Source organism: Lactuca saligna, chromosome 6 (genome assembly GCF_052625555.1).
Source record: "Lactuca saligna cultivar CGN05327 chromosome 6, ASM5262555v1, whole genome shotgun sequence".
Taxonomy (NCBI): domain Eukaryota; kingdom Viridiplantae; phylum Streptophyta; class Magnoliopsida; order Asterales; family Asteraceae; genus Lactuca; species Lactuca saligna.
The window spans coordinates 63,621,688-63,639,706 of NC_136422.1; the positions used below are offsets into that span (position 1 = coordinate 63,621,688).

Consider the following 18,019-nt stretch of genomic DNA (forward strand, 5'->3'; position numbering starts at 1 on the left):
AATAATATATATATATATATATATATATATATATATATATATATATATATATATAAAATAAGTAAAACCATATAAATACAACACGGATAACAACATGACCGAGCAGGGGAGGCCCATAAGAGTTGACGAGACACGATTCATCAACATGTTGATAAATTTTCAGCTAGCTCCTGGCCTATAGTCGTTAAGTCTTAAGTAAGTGGGAGAGATATGTATAGATCTATATGGGATTGACACTCCTACATGTGGTTGCTCGCTACAACTTGACGGAAAGTCGAAGTAGGCATAACTTTCTAAACACGTTTGTGACATCCGATGAAGCATCGTGGTTTTGGGATCAATAGTCATAGATCGATTATAGGAACTCATCATAACTTTGTTGAACTAAAATTTACTATCATATACTACTAATAAATCAAGTTGTGATAGTATACCCAAACTCGAGGATACAAGCTCAAATTACACTCATAAAACACAAATCCACTATCCCCAAGGAAACCCTTGAGAAATAGTACACACAATTTCTTAAAGGAAATATTAGATGAACATTACCAGAATACCATCAAGGGATTTAGAAATACCAATAAAAGCAAAATGATACACCTTTATCCAGAAAAATCAAGATCATATCCAGTCACTAAACTGTTTGAATCCCAATACCAAAATTCTAGGAAGTACATTAACATACTGACATAGGTTAAGAACACAACAAGAGATGACTTAACAAACTTGACAAAGTATTTTTCATGCATACAAAACTTGTGAACACACCAACATTATGTTGACATTTCAAAAACTCATATGTATTCCTAGGTCATTAACAGAGACAAAAGATCTTTCAGCCAAAGGGTATGGATAACTCACTGTTTATCAAAGAGGGTGGTGGTTAAGACAAAACTCAATGCAAAAGCCTCATCTATGAGTCAACATCCTAAACGTCATGCCGCTCGATGTTTCCGCCACCAGGCCGGGGGTGTGACAGATTGGTATCATAGCATAAGGGTTATAGAGAATTAGTAATTCATTAGGAAATACGACTATAACCTCGGGACATATTGTAACATCCGGAATTTCGGGTATGAAAGTGCGTGTCTCAATTGTGAGGAATTAGGATGGACTCGACGATTCGTAGGTTTGACTTGTCGAGTCATGTCGAGTTGATCACGAGGATTTAATGAGCGAACTCGACGAGTCCAAGTATGGACTCGCCGAGTAGGTATTGGGCAGAGAAAACCCTAAGTTCCGGGATTGGAGCCTATTTAATTTTTGGAAACCTATATTATATATTCAATAATAGATTCATTGTTTAATAAACTTCTTGAAGGATATATATGTTATTGAAAAAAAATATTTCAAAAACAATGCATAATCAGCAAATCGGTTATTATTGATTATTAGGCACGTAAATCCGTTCTAACAGAAGGCAGAAATTTGTTGAAAAAACGAATAACAAATCTAATAAAATTAGGATACTAATTTTAAGAAACTAAAACTCTATAAAAGAAACACCAAACAACAAGTTTAATGGCAACTTATGTTCATTGGTTTGCTCATCGATTGCAATTAGCATTAATGGCAGTTTAAAAAGGAGTTATTGTAGTGCAAAAGTTTTTTACCAAATTATCTTTTGTTGGTGGTTCTTCCAAGCGCTCCGACCAACTAAAAGATGCACAAGCCAAACAAATGGCATATTTTGAATGCATTGACGCTAGTTGAATCCACGAAATTGTTATTGCAAAAAATGAAAGATGAAAGATGGGATAGTTCTCTCTTTCATGTTAAGTCATTTTGTCTTGAACGCAACATCGATATCCTTGATTTGTCTTCTTCTTACTTTAGTAGAGGGGCTCGAGCTCGCAATGAGCATAGCGATCATAAACTTGAACATCATTATCGAGTAGATATTTTCATCGAAGCGATTAACTGTCAGTTAATGGAATTAGATCATCGATCCAATGATAGCTCGATGGAGTTACTCCATCTTTCAACAACTTTAGATCCTAAAAATTATAAAGAGCTTTTTCGAATGGTGATGTATGTCAATTAGGTGAAAAGTTTTATCCTTAAAATTTCAATGAAACCGTGAAAAATCTTTTGAAGATGCAATTCCAACATTACGAGGTGGACGTCGTTCAACATGCAAATTATAAACAATCGATATCTATTTCAGAATTGTGTCAATGGTTGATAAAGATTAGAAGAGCAACCAAATTTTATCTTATTTATCGAGTAGTTAGTCTTATACTCACTCTTTTTGTTTCCACTACTACAACAAAGAGATCATTTTTAGTAAGGAATCTTGTTAAAACAAGGCTACAAAATAAAATGGAAGTTGAATTTTTGAACGACTCATTAGCTTTGTACTTCGAAAGGGAGCTAGCAAAAACGACAACTTTAGAGACGATTGTGCAAGACTTTAAAGACGTAAAAGATAGACGAATCCACTTTATTGAGCAATGTTAGATTATTTTATATTATTTTTTTTGTTTGATTTTTTCATATTTTATTAGGTTGAATCGAATAAATTTTTTTAGTGTTTCTTTTAAAGTTTTAGTTTCATCCTGTACAAATTTTTGTGTTCCGCCCCTGCTAACCCAGGGACGGATCTTTATGAGGGTCAAGAGGGGCCATGGGCCCCCCTGTTATTTTTGTCACAACTAGCCCATAAGTATTTAAATTTTTACATTGACAATTCGTGTAATTTCCTCGAAAAACTATTATCTTTCCATCTTGAAAGTTTCAGCTTATTTTCTCTTAAAAACACACACAATTTCTTTAACAAAATAATTGAATATACATCTATGTTATCTTATAATTATATTGGTGCATGGTGACCAATTTATACGTAAAATAATTTACCATTCGTAAAAGTTAGCCCTGCAAATTTTAATCTATAAAACTCATTTGCAATTATAATTAAATACAACTACAAAATTGTTAAGTCATTTACCACTATTTTTGATTTCATAGTTTTTTAGTTCTGGTGACCATTAAGAGATCCAGTACCAAGTTTTCATTCCACCCGATCAACTTTGTTCCACTTCCATCAATTGCTGTGTTTCTTTCTCACGACCCCAAAATCAAATATAAAGATTTTTATTTTTAAAAAGGTAATATATTAATACAATTTTACCTTTTCACATTACAGCTTGCTTTTATGATCTATAACAGGAAATTTCAGATCAAAGAGTCATTAATTTTGTTCTTCTGTTCATGCCATGTACTTCAAAGAATCTTAATAGCACAACACACACATATTAATACTACTTTTTATTCCAAATCTATGATACTAAAACAAACAAACAAACTGTTATTTTATGGTTTTCTGCAGCATCCAAAGTTTCTCTCTCTCTCTCTCTCTCTCTCTATATATATATATATATATATATATATATATATATATATATATATATATATATATATATATATATATATATATATATATATATAGGCAAAATCAGACAAAACTGAGAAACATCAGAAAGAGAGCAAATTAAAGATTACTAAACTAGACATAGATATAGCACTACATATTCAAGACTAGAAATCAAAGAAGCTAAATGCTGCGAGGGTTTTGATTTTTGAGATAGATCAAAAGCCGCTGAGCCATACTTGCGTAGTTCCTTTTATTTTCCGCGCTAATGTCTGCAAATTGAGCAATCTGCAAAATCCCACTGTGTTCTTCTGGAGCCTCAGATCTGAGTGCCTCTGCTAATATATAGACAATCTTTAGACATGATTTTGTTTGAAGATCACTCATAAATCCTCCACTGAATATCCTCCCATATCTCCACATACTAAGTCTATGATTCTCATCATTTTCTTTCAGTATTTTCAATACCTCACGCAAACATTTCACTTGTTGCCTCATTTCACCTATGTTCATGGCAGCAACAATTGTATCCAAAGAACAGTTCAAAACATCAGAGAGTTGCTCGATGATACTGAGAATGTGAAGACCAGTATTCCTCGGAAGGTTATCATACAAAAACGTCTTGAAACCCTTGTGATTTTCATCTGAATTACTCATATAAAGAAACCGATACAAGGTTACTTTTGATCTTTGATCCTGAGAAAAGAAAATTTTCAAAATTTCAACTGCAGCCACAGTAGGAACAGGAAGCATCACCTTGATTGGTTCTGCGTAGAACTTAGAAAAGCCATTCAAAACTTGAGGCCATGTCTTTACATAATAAGATGCGGGTTTGGAGAACAGCCGAAACAACGATGCACCAACGTATGAGTACACGGCTGCCTCTCTTGTCGGATCACTTGTTGCTGTGATCACATTTGTGATCTTCGTCTTCATCGGATAGCTGTTATACGGTTGATCTATGATCGATCGTAGACTTTCATCTAAGTTGAAGACAAAAGACCTAAATCTGCTACCTTCTGCTACCTGGTGCTTTAAGATGATAAGCCAGAACAAAAATTGCTGCAAATCCTTCCCCATCAAAACCTGTGGATAACTTGGGTATGACTGCCCTACCCAATGCGGCGATGCTTTCATCTGTATAACGTTCTAACGTTATACCAGGTTTTCCGATCCATTCTCTGTCTGCAAAATCATATTTCACAGCTGGCCGGCCTAGCAATATTGCGAAATCTTCTGGTGAAAGATCGGGAAACTCATTAGGGTTCATTGCGACCGTTCTTGATGAATCGGAATAGAGAAGTCGAAAAGGAGACACCAGTCGCGATTCGGGATAGGGTTTATATTGTATCTGTTACGCCTTGTTCCCGAGTTTTTTTTGTAAATTCATTAAAAGAAAGTGAAGGAAAATTATGACGGAAAGAAAGGGAGGTGAAGGAAAATATTCATTATTTCGTGTTCCCGAGTTCGAAGGAAACGAAAGGAAATGGAAGGAAAATTTTAAGTTTTTGTGTTCCCGAGTTAGGAGGAAAAAGAAAATAAAACATAAAATTTTCCTTCCCCTCACTTTCTTCCCAAATCCGTCCAATTTGGGAGGAAAATTTGGAAGGAAAATTTGACTCCAAAATCCTTCCCCTCCCCTCACTTTCCTTCCATTAATGAAACTCGGGAACATGATTTTCCTTCGACACCCCTCACTTTCCCTCCGTATCCTCTCATTTCTCTCCTTAAGTAGAACTCGGGAACAAGGCGTTAAGGTTTAAAGAATAGGGAGGTGCTGGGGTCGGGGGTTACAAAATTGATTATAATCCGACGTTATGAAACGAAAATATGGTAAGAAAGGCCAACTCTTAGACAATTTTTTAAATTATTTCAAAAATAAAAAATATAGAAATTGTATGAGAATATTAACCGAAAATCGAATTAAAATCAAATTAACCGAAATAATTGAATTATTATTAAAAAAAAGTGGTACGGTTTTTATTTTTGATTAACCAAATACATATGGTTCAGTTATGGTTTTCATCCAAAACTGAATCACTAAAAATTAAATCGAACCAATAATATTAATATATATATTTTTAATATAATATGGGATTTTGAAAGTCTAGATTTGAAAGTTATTTCTTTGGAATTAAATAGGATACATAATCTTCTATCATATTAATAAGATTATAAATATTAAATCATTTACTTTTTTATAACAATATTAGTTTATAATCCGTGAAAACTACGATTACCAAATTAATTAAATTTGATAGAAAAAATTCATTATTATTAATCAATTATTTTAAATAAATTATTAATTAAAAGATATATCAAAATTTTAAAGTTAGTTATAACTTCAAATTTAATATATAATTAAAAAAGTAAATGTTTCTATAAAAAGTTTAATCTACTATTTAAAACATTAACTTCATTAACTGTGATAATGATTTGCCTAATATATCCCTTTGACACATGACATGATATTAATGTAAAGTTGTATTAGACTGATACATGACAAAAAAAAAAAAAAAAAAAAAAAAAAAAAAAAAAAAAAAAACTATTCTTTATTAATATAGGGATATTTTATGTTTTTCCAGTTTTTATAGTAAAATATTTTTTATTTTTATATCATTTTGTACCATTATGATTAACTAATATTAATCATTAACGGATTAAAACCGTTAACCAAAACAAATATTAACCAGAAAATATGTATATATAAAAACCGATCCAGGTTCCTGTTGCGTGAAGGGCTACACTTTTCTTGAAACCTACTCTCAAACCAGTTGCCCTAGGTTTTCACGAGCCCCACGCTTTAGAAGTGTAGGTCCTGTTTCAACCAAAACAGAAAACAGGAAAGAAAAGGAAAAAAAAAAAACAGAAAACAGGGAATTAAGAAGGATACAAGTTGCATAAGCTTTTCTTTTATTAAGCAAAACAAGTTCTGAGTACACCTAAAGAAATAACGCAAGTACCATATTTATACTAAAACATAAGAAATTTGACTCTAACACAAACAATAGAAACAAACTTAATAAAATGAAAGTCAGAAAGAGTATTTTGGCTTGAATTACCCCTCAGGGTTATGATATTATTTATAGTATATGATTACAACTATAAGATCCTATTCTTATGGATCTGATAATACAACTAGTATCTCTAAACTATATTTGAAATATTCAAGCTAATCGTTCTTATCCTTCTTATCTTTACATCCCCCCTCAATCTTAACCGTCACTAGGTTCAGATTGTGTCTTAGCTTCTCCAACATTGTACGAGTCATAGGCTTTGTGAAACCGTCTGCAAGTTGATCATTAGATGATATAAAACGAACATCTAAAGCACCCATTGCTACCTTCTCCCTAACAAAGTGGAAATCAACTTTTATATGTTTTGTACGGGCATGGAACACTGGATTTTCGGTGAGATAGGTGGCTCCCAAATTATCACACCACAACACTGGAGCACGAGGCTGTGCCACTCCTAATTCTTTAAGAATTGATTGAATCCAGGTTACTTCTGCAGTGCTATTAGCAAGAGCCTTGTACTTTGCTTCAGTACTTGATCAGGACACAGTTGGTTGTTTACGAGAGCTCCACGAAACCAAATTAGGACCTACGAAGAATGCAAAACCACCCGTCGATCGTCTGTAATCTAGGCATCCTGCCCAATCCGCGTGAGTAAAAACACTCAACAGTGTAGAGGGTGATTTTCGAATATGAAGTCTTGTAGTAATAGTCCCTGTGACATATCGTAGTATTTGCTTCACGGCTTCCATATGAACATTTGTGGGCTTCGCCAAAAATTGACACACTTTGTTTACGGCAAAAGAAAGATCAGGTCGTGTTAAAGTAAGATATTGCAATCCTCCAACCATGCTTCTATACTTGAAAATATCCTCTTCAGTAAGCGGTGTCCCTGATTCTTTTGATAGTTTGTCAGTAACTAACATGGGAGTTGAGACGACTTTGCAATTCTCCATGTTAACTCGCTTTAATAAATCAGAAGCATACTTCTGCTGTAGCAAATGAATTCCCCCTGAATTGTAAAGCACCTCAATTCCCAAGAAAAAATTGTGACGGCCGAGATCTTTAATTGGAAATGTAGAACTCAGCGCACGAAGAAGTTTGTCAATAGCCAGCTTCGAAGATCCCACAATAACAATATCGGCTACATAAACAAGCATGTAAATACAGACCTGTGAAGTTTGGAGGATGAATAATGAAGTATCAGCTTTACAGGAATGAAAACCAAGGTAATATAGCTTGTCACGAAGATGAGAGAACCAAGCTCTTGGTGATTGTTTAAGTCCATATAAGGCTTTGCGAAGCTTGCACACATAATTGGGATGTGTGGAGTCTTCAAAACCCAGGGGTTGGTGCATGTAAACTTCTTCTTCTAAAAGACCATGAAGGAAAGCATTGTTGACATCTATTTGGCGTAGATGCTAACCACACGAAACAACAAGTGAGAGCACCAATTGTATTGTTGCTGGTTTGACAACGGGACTAAAAGTATCTTGATAATCAATTCCATATTGTTGTGTGAATCCCCCTTGCAACAAGACGAGCTTTATACTTGTCTATGGTACCATCAGGATGTTGCTTCAATTTAAATATCCATTTGCACCCAACAATATTGACACCAGAAGGTCTAGGGACAAGAGTCCATGTGTGGTTAGCTTTGAGGGCATCAAATTTTGACTCCATTGCAGCCTTCCATGATGAGTGAGTCATTGCATCATGATGAGAAGTAGGGGTAACAATAGCAAAGGCCCTTTTTTATAGATCATAGGGAACTGTACCATCAGTGAATTGTTTGGGGAAGAACTTTCCTGCACGTGCGCGAGTAGTCATACCAGGAGGAGATGCATGTGGAGTAACTTGTATGGATGACTGTATATCTGTAGATGGTGACGAACCAGATGAAATGGTTGCTAGCGTGGCAGGCTCCACAATGTGAACTGTGGGAGAAAGTGAGGCTGGCTCAAAGTAAACAGAATCTACAGGTGTGGAGGGCGTGGGAGACGAATCATGTGAAGGATGTGGGCATGGTTGTTTGATGGTGTCATTAGATACCGGTGCTGCAGTGGGAATAGGAACTGTCACAGGAGCTGATGCGAGTGGAGCTGTATCTGCAACAGAATCATTAGCTAAAAGTAGAGATAAGTCATAGTTTCGCATGTGATCATTAATAATTGTCGGTTCATGTTTAGGAAACGAAACTGGGTCAGACCTAGGAGAGTTATTGGTAGGATTATGAGTGGAAGCATATGGAAAACAAGTTTCATAAAAAACAACATCGTGTGAAATGTATAGACGACCAGTGTTTCTGTCTAGATATTTGTACCCCTTATGAATGGAGCTATAACCTAGGAAAACACACATAGTTGACCTAAAACTTAGTTTACGAGTGTTGTATTTTCGTAAACTCGACCAACAAGCACAACCAATGACTCGAAGAAACGAATAGTCAGGATTAATTTTCAACAATCGTGTAATGGGTGTGACATTGCCTATAGTTCGAGAAGGCATCCTGTTGATTAAATAACAGGCTGTGAGAAAAGCCTCATCCCAGAAGTGAAGTGGAAGGGATGAGTGTGCTAGAAGAGCAAGTCCAGTTTCGACTATGTGACGATGTTTCCTTTCGGCGACTCCATTTTGGGGAGAAGTATGAGGACATGACACACGATGAGAGATTTCGACTTTTTGGAAATATCGATGGAGTTTTTGATACTCCCCACCCCAGTCTGACTGAATACTGTGAATTTTAGTATTCAAAATTCCTTCAACATGATTTTGAAAGTTATAAAAAACTTGTTCAACATTAGATTTATTTTTGATAAGATAGATCCAAGTGTATCTACTATAATCATCCAAAAAACTGACATAATATTTTAAACCACTTCTAGATGTCTGAGTTGGTCCCCAAACATCAGTATGAATCAATTCAAGAGGAAAAGTAGAGACACGAATAGATTTATCATAAGACAGTTGATGACTCTTTGCGCGTTGACACACATCACATACTAAAGACTCATTACTAGACGAATACCCTAACTTATTTGAATGCAATATTGTCTTGACAACCGTTGATGTGGCGTGACCAAACCATTGGTGCCATTGAGACAATGCGACCTTGACACTTGCTAAACCTTGACGTTGCAGAATACTTTTAGAATGATTGATAGGAATTAGGTAGAGGGCTCCTTTGCTTCTACCTAGTAGAAGGATTTTCTTTGTGGCTATGTCCTTAACAAAGAAAACATTAGGGTAAAGCTCAATAAATACATGATTATCAGCAGCAAGTCTTTAGGCAAACAACAAATTTTTATTAATATGTGGGACATGTAGAACATTTTTGAGATGGAGAGGTCAAGTTACACTGGGAATTATTGAATGACCAACATGGAAAATAGACAAACCTGCACCATTTGCTACTTGCACTTGATCCTTCCCATGGTAACGGTCTTGAACAGTAAGACGATCTAGATTTCTAGTCAAATGATCTGTGGCTCCACAATCAAGCCACCAATTTGATTCTTGATTATGACCTGGTTGCGTCACTCTATTTGCTCTACGATAGTCTTCTGCCTGGTATGAATGAGTGAATTGGTTTATGCAGGTAAGAGTTGTGTGTCCTGGTATACCACATACTTGGTAGCGAGGTCCTCCATCGTTGCAACCACGACCTCTGGCTCGTCCCCGATAGCCTCCTTGGTAGTTGCCTCTGTGACCTGTGTTGGTGTAACCATTAGAATTGTTGTAGTTGCGACAAGGTGGATGGTTATTGCTTGCTTCTTGACGTGTGACGTTGTTTGCTGAGGACGAGAACTCCACCGTGCTTCCCATGGCGGTGGCTTGAGCTTCATGTGCAATCAGGTATGAGTAAAATTCTGGCAGTGTGACTTTTTGTTCGTTGCTAAGCACAGTAATGGCAGTGAATAAATCACTATGACCTGGGCCCAATCCTGCCAACATGTAACCAATCACTTCTTCATCATTCATTAGTTGACCAATGTTTGCCATTATATCAGCAAAACCCGTCATTTTCTGGTAATACTCAGCAGCGCTTAGATCTCCTTTCCTTATGGTTGATAATTATGTGCGGATTTGGATTTAGTTCCCGCGATGTTGAGCAGAGAACATAGTATGCAACGCTGACCATAATTGCTGAGCAGTGTTTGTACACCGAATTAATTGGGGAAGCACCTCTTCGGTCATAGAAGAAAGTAGACCTCCGATTACTGCTTGGTCCTGAATAACCCATGTGTTATATTCAGGATTTGGAGATTGCTTTGGAATTTCAACCGATTCCTTGTCTATGGAGCTAGTGCTCGTGGCAATGGTGACTGGCGGCGCCGGTGTAGTGCCGTCGAGATGGCAACTTGAGCCTTCCACAGCAAGAAGTTTGTGCGGGTTAGTTTGCAGGAAATAGCAGTAGCAATGGTGGACGATTTTACCGGCACTGACATTGTGAAACGAGAGTGAAGAAAACCGAGGAAGAAATTCTCTAGAAAGAGACCAAGAGAACCGGGTGAGAATTTAGGGTTCGATTTTGGATCGACGCTCTGATACCAGGTGAAAGAGTATTTTGGCTTGAATTACCCCTCAGGGTGATGATATTATTTATAGTATATGATTACAACTATATGATCCTATTCTTATGGATCCGATAATACAACTATTATCACTAAACTATATTTGAAATATTCAAGCTAATCGTTCTTATCCTTCTTATCTTTACAATGAATCTCTCCTATTTTATCCGTAGAACTAAAAATGTTTTTTATTTGTTTGGTGATGAACCAATTAACCCAACAAGGTTTTGAAGATTAATGATAGAGGGTTAACGCATTGCTATACCCATATAGTGGTAAACAATGACCCATTGTCCGAGGTATAAATTTGCGTGGACCTGATCGAGAAAGGGATGTATAGTCCCGCCATGTAGAAATTTTGACTTTGCATTTATGTGAGGGAAGGGGTGCATGGATATGACTTGTCATATACGTGAAATGTAGGTAATTGATCATGAACCGCTCCACCGTTGATCAATTTGTGTATTTTCTTAAAGTTATTTGAATGTTTCAATTTTTTTTTGTATAGACTGACTTGTATGGCTATTATTCCATGCGGCTTTAGCATGTTAGAGTCTTTTTCACTATCAACCAATTGTACATGAGCTCTAAGAACTTTAATTACTCCTCAAATATCAGTTCTATAAAAGCTAATATTGCTGATAACATGTTATTATATTATATTTGTCACCTCCTTTTCTTTCTATCCACCTCCTTGTTAAAATTTTGTGCAAGTCATGTGCTCCACGGAAAGTAACAGTTTAATGAGGATTTTGGTCCTCCTGTGTTTCTCTCTTACCATAACTAGAGGCAACACCATATCTGCAAACCAGTCTCAACCAGGAAACCAAACGATGATATCAGAAAGAGAAAAGTTCGAGCTGGGTTCTTCAAAGCGGGAAACACTTCAAATTATTACATAGGAATTTGGTATAAAAAGGTCTTTTCTAATCCTCCCACCATAGTTTGGGTGGTTAACCGAGAAACACCAGTCTCTGATATATTCCAATCATAATTAAAAATCATAAATGGTAACTTAGTGCTCTTGAATGAGTCCAAGTTCCAGATATGGTCCACAAACATCACCACCACTTCTACTTCTGCAATAGCTGTTCTTCTTGATGATGGAAACTTAGTTTTGAGAGACCACTCAAGTTTAGTTGAATCTGTAATTTGGAAAAGTTTTGACCACCCAACTGATACTTGGTTGCCTGGTGCTAAATTTGGTTATGATAATAGAACAAAAAAGAGCCATCGTCTTACGTCATGGAGAAGCAATGAAGATCCTGGTGTAGGACTCTTCTCTTTGTAGCTTAATCGGTCTAGTAACGAGTATTTAAGCAAGTGGAATGGCTCTCAACAATATTGGACGACTGGGATTTGGAATGGGAAATCATTCGACTTACTCCCTGAAATGAGGCTGAATTACCTTTTAAATTTCAGCTACCATATGAATGAGAATGAGAGCTACATCATTTATTTTGTGGATGATCCTTCCATTATAACTAGGTTTGTAATGGATGTTTCTGGTCAAGTTCAGCAACTAGCATGGATGGAGACTGGCAAAGACTGGAATTTGTTGTGGTCTCAACCTAAAACACGTTGTGATGTGTATGCTTTGTGTGGGGCTTTTGGGATTTGCAGGTAGACTAGATTCCAATTCTGTAATTGCTTGACTGGCTTCAAACCTAGATCAGAGATTGATTGGGATCAGAGTGATTTCTCTGGTGGGTGTGTGAGAAAAACTGATTTGCAGTGTAGTGGCAAGTTGGAAAAGGCTGATTTTGTCATGATTAAAGACGACAACCCATCTCCGAATAACTCTATTGCAGTTGGGAGTGTTGGAGAATGTCGTACAATCTGTTTGAACAATTGCTCCGGCAATGCTTACACTTTTGTCGACAATCAGTGTTTACTTTGGATGGAGATCTCTTGAACTTCTTGGAAGACAATAATAGCGGGAAACCAGTCTATGTCAAAATCGATTCTAAAGATCTTCCATATCATAAAAAGAGTGATTGGGTCATCATGGGTTCCATTGCATGTGGGGTTTTTCTCGCGGGTTTAATTTTAGTTTTAATTTATAGAAAAAAGAGAATCTCACCTGGAAAGACGACAACGGAGGGATCATTGGTGGCGTTCGCCTACAGAGATTTATAAACAACCACCAAAAATTTCTCAAAAAAATTAGGAGGAGGCGGTTTTGGCTTGGTTTTTAAGGGGGTACTGCATGATTCCTCCATTGTAGCATTGAAAAAGCTTGAAAGCATTAGCCAAGGAGAGAAGCAATTCAGAAGCGAAGTTAGCACAATGGGTATAATCCAACATGTTCATCTTGTACGCCTTCGTGGGTTTTGTGCAAAAGGAAACAATAAGTTATTGGTGTATGATTACATGGAACAAGGTTCTCTAGATATGTAACACTAGTCAAAATAGGTCAGTAGACAATCACATGTGATTATGCCAATCATGTAATGTGATTATGTTAACCTAGTAATGTGGTAAGAATGTTATGTAGTTCATGATAGATTCTAATTCAAATATGAACTTTCTTTATGATACAACTCAAAGTATACATCCATACAATTCCAAAAATATAGAGAACATCTGAATCTGACTTCACATGAAGAAGTTATGATAAACCGAACACTATAAATCTCTATAATAAATGGAATTTAAAATAGACTTAGAATTAGCTATTTAAGTATAAAATAGAGTTGTAGTACTCATAAATACCTACTCATGCACATAAAGAACATCAAAAACGGAGTTCGTATGCAAAAGTTATGGCATTCCGAAGATTTAGCTTTTAAAAACCCTAAAATAGCTAATTCACGACGTGAGTTTTATGACACTTACGACATTCAGTCATAATTCGGAATCTAGAAGCTGCGAGAGGATAGGATCCATATTCACGACGTGAGCCTTATGACACTCACGACGTGAGTGTCATAAAATCCTACTATAAATAGCAAGATCGACCCATTCACTTCCTTACACCATTTCCTTTCTCCTCTCTCATTTGCTGAAGCCCTTCTTGCATCTCGAGCCCCGACAATCTCGCACGCTGACCGTTTCTGCTTAGATATCATAAAATCACGCTACTAGGGTGAGTTTCACGGCCCCACTTTCTAATATTTCGGGGGAAAACACATGTTAGTCATTGTATATATGTTATTATTATGTCTATATGATAGTATATAGTTATGATAATCGAGATATGATTGTTCTAAATATAACATTTTGAATACATACAACTAATATTAATGTAGATCTTGAGTTATACTTAGGATTCTATATATATTTTGTGTGCGATATAGTTCCGAAGTTATATTCGGAAGTTTTATATGTTAAATTATATAGTATGTTGCAATTAATAGTTTTATGTCAAGATAAAACTAGATATATTACATGTTGTTATTATTAGTTTTATGTCAAGATAAAACTAGATATGTTATACGTTGTTATTAGTTTTATGTCAAGATAAAACTGGATATGTTGTTATTGTTAGTTTTATGTCAAGATAAAACTAGAAACGTTATATGTTGTTATTATTGGTTTTAGGTCAAGATAAAACCTGGTTTTTACTTCAAGATATAGTTGTTATACTGCCTAAATATTATGAAGTTAAGAGTAATGTTTAAAAGCAAAGTCTAGTAACTTAAGGTTTTAGACATGAAGATGCTTTTGTTGTTAGAGCTATAGGAAGCCGTCGAAGTCTACATGAGTAATTGTATTCATCAACTAAGATTGGGGATCTTAGTGGAAATCCTCTGAACTGTAACTGTTAATCCCGTGTGAGCGAGGAAGTCGTGTATAATTAGTATACGGGCTGACCACCCCACTTGTGACTGTTAGCTACAGTCAACCAAAAACAAGTGATGAACTATCCTTTTATTTGCTATTGTTTTGGTATCGATGAAGCGTACAGTGTTGTGTCTCATGTTAAATCATGAGTGTAATTTTTCTCATGGTAAATCATGAGTGTATTGTTCTATCAGAGGTATTATGTCATAGCAGCGGTTACAAGCTCATGGTAGCAAATTGTAGAAACATTATACCTTGTTGTATACAAGTATTAATGTTAAGTATAAGTTTTCAACTACTTATACCTTAAGATTAAGAAATGTTTAGATATAACACTTAATTGATAAGTATACAATTATATCTAATTTTGGAGAGTCAAAATGATACTTTCAAAACTATACTTTTGAATGTGTAAAAATGTATTATTTTATGGAGTCAAAACCTGTGAACTCACCAACTTTATGTTGATGTATTTTAAAATGCATGTGTTTTCAGGAACTTGAAAAGCGGGTATGTATTCGTCCAGGAGAAGTTTTACTAGTATCTTTCTGATCTTTAAGAAGTATGTCATAGTCGGATATTATGTAATAAATACTAGGAAAAACAATAATGTAACTTTCAATCATCAATAAAGGTGTGTATTTTCTTTAAGTATTGTTTAATGTATGTTATATAATTGTGATACGAAAAATGACGTTACACTACCCGGTGTTTCCGCCAACGGCCGAGGTGTGACAAGATAGCCATCTTTTAAACGAAAAACACCTTTTTGTAAACTGGAAAACAAGGTACCAGATCACACATGGAAATGCAAAAGAATTGGTTTATCTTCACGAGAAGTGCAGAGACTGTATAATTCACTGTGACATAAAGCCAGATAACATTCTTTTAGATGCTGATTTCCAACCAAAAATTGCTGATTTTGGGTTAGCAAAGCTTGTTGGTCGAGACTTTAGTAGGGTTTTGACAACTACAAGGGGATCAATAGGGTATCTAGCGCCATAATGGATATCCGGGGTGGCTATCACGTCTAAAGCAGATGTTTATAGCTATGGAATGATGCTTTTTGAATTAGTCCACGGAAAGCGAAATATAAAGCATTGTGAAGATTCAAGGAGTACATTCTTCCTAAGTTTGGTTGCAAATGTTCTTATGGAGGGAGGCTATATCCTTAGCCTGTTAGACAGTAGATTAAATAGGGAAGCTTGTGTTGAAGAAGCGACAAGAAATTGCAAAGTTGCGTGTTGGTGTATCCAAGATGAGGCAGGGAGTAGGCCTGCCATGAGTATGGTGGAACGGATTCTTGAAGGGGTTTCAGACGTGAGCATGCCTCCGATCCCCCAAAATGTCACTTTATTTGATGAGAACATTCAAAGGGATGTTGTTTTCTTCACTGATTCACCCTTAAAAAGGTGTTCACCAGCACAAAGCAATTCTTCAGGACGTGACTCCCACTCAAAGAGCTCATCTTCTTGAAGTAATTATGTTTATCTTTTCTGTTATGTTCACATTAGACAATGTATCGTGTGATAAAAGTAAATGAGTCGATGACTTTTTGTTGCAAATAGATCACTGATGTTGTAAACATGCTACACTCTACAAAAATGAAGTTTTTCGGAGAAGTATGTTTGCTAGTGAATAAGTGAATGACGGTTGAGAAAGTTGAAATTATGGATTTTACTCTTAATCAAAAGAATCTTGGAAACAATGAATATATTTGGAACATTTGTTATAAATAAATTTGATTTGTTTACGACAGTTAATGTTTTTTGAACAGCAACAAAAAGCGGGGAGTTGGACCACAGAAGATTACAACAAACTAAAGAAAAAAAGAAAAGCTAGAGCAGAATCCATAATAAAGAAAACAACCAACTAAATCACAAAGGAAGAGAAATAAAAACACGAAGATCAACAGCATCGGAGGTACGCAACAACAGGTTTGCATGAGAACTCCAATATGATCAAGCAAGATAAACATGATTAACAACCACAAGCCAACACCAAGTGTAAACCCCATCCCCAAAGGAACACATTTTATTTTATTTCAACAACAACTTTGACCGGCGATGTTACAGTCTAATTGAAGACACGATCGTTTCTTGCTCGCCAAATGAACCAAAAGAGTGGTTGGAATAACCGCATGAGTGATTTTCTTTTGTAATGGGGACTGTAGGAAGCGGTGTGAGATACATAGAAGTTGTTCAAGAGAATTAATCTCATTTATCCTTATTTGACACCAAAACTCCAATAAAGTCCAAATTTGTTTTACCCATCGACACTATAAGAAGAGATAAATTCCGGTTTCCTCTGCCATGCCACAAAAAACACATAGAGTCAAAGGTACAACAATCCCATGCTTAAAGATCTCTACCTTGGAGGGTGAAAAACGATGTCAGATTACCTTGACCCATATCTTTTTATCTTTTTTGAATAGCTCAGTGAATTGGATGTTGTAGATGAGAAAGTCTTTAGAAAGACTTATAATGTTTTTCCATACACCAGTGATTCCCAGCCTAACAGGGAAGAATTTCCAAACCTCTTCATATTGTATAGAGACAAAATTAGCTTAGCCCACAGCAATGATGGATCTAGTCTCCAAAGCTATTTGCCCAGTAAGGAGAGGTTAGTTTCCCTAAAATTGATGACACTGAGACCCTCATTGGATTTGGGAGTGAGAACTTTATCCCAACTAATCTCGTAGATTTTTGAGTTTAGGGAACCGTTATAAGAACTTTCTTCTTATTCTATCCAGTTCATCAATAATATTGAGATGGGACTTAAAGAGGTAAAGTTAAAAAAAAATGGGAGGCTACCATGGACCAAGTTTATGAGAGTGATCCAACCTCTAAAGGAAGGAGATTTGGATTTCTATGATGAGAGACAGGATTGAAGCCTGTCAATCACTCAATGGCTTCCAATGCTTTATAAGAGACATGTCTGCCCCAACCACTAAGACAAGGTTTCTCGATTTCAACACCAGAAAGAGGACATGTCTCTTATAAGAGACCTCTTTTTGGTGTTGTTCACCACCTATCCTCTATTAAGAATTTTGACCCTATTAAACTTGCCCGCCGCACGCTTATGACTTCTTGATCTCCAGAGAAACACGCTTACTAAGTAATAATTGAAGCTTAAGAAGACAAGGCGACTAAGGAGATTGATGTTTGTGGAAAATGATTCAGAAAAGGTCTCGTTGATCTCGTATCTTAAAGAAACGCAAGGTTCTCCTAGGCTAATTAAAGTTATCAATTCTTTCATTCTTTTTGGAAATC

General features: G+C 35.9%; 1 protein-coding gene and 1 pseudogene across 1 annotated transcript; both read left to right on the plus strand.

Annotated features, from left to right (window-relative positions):
• The first annotated feature begins 1,666 nt into the window (after nucleotides 1-1,666).
• On the plus strand, nucleotides 1,667-2,515 carry LOC145002655 (uncharacterized). The gene is made up of 3 exons (XM_078961883.1): nucleotides 1,667-2,029; nucleotides 2,101-2,458; nucleotides 2,511-2,515. The coding sequence occupies exons 1-3, from the start codon at nucleotides 1,667-1,669 to the stop codon at nucleotides 2,513-2,515; spliced, it is 726 nt and encodes a 241-aa protein (XP_078818009.1).
• A 9,189-nt stretch (nucleotides 2,516-11,704) lies between these two features.
• On the plus strand, nucleotides 11,705-16,223 carry LOC145002656 (G-type lectin S-receptor-like serine/threonine-protein kinase At2g19130 pseudogene; annotated as a pseudogene).
• Nucleotides 16,224-18,019: the final 1,796 nt, after the last annotated feature.

Bases quoted from the DNA above. Each gene is read 5' to 3' on its own strand.
- LOC145002655 (XM_078961883.1), top strand. From the start codon at position 1,667: ATGCACAAGCCAAACAAATGGCATATTTTGAATGCATTGACGCTAGTT. The intron at 2,030-2,100 runs GTGATGTATGTC...AATCTTTTGAAG, and splicing joins ATAAAGAGCTTTTTCGAATG to ATGCAATTCCAACATTACGA.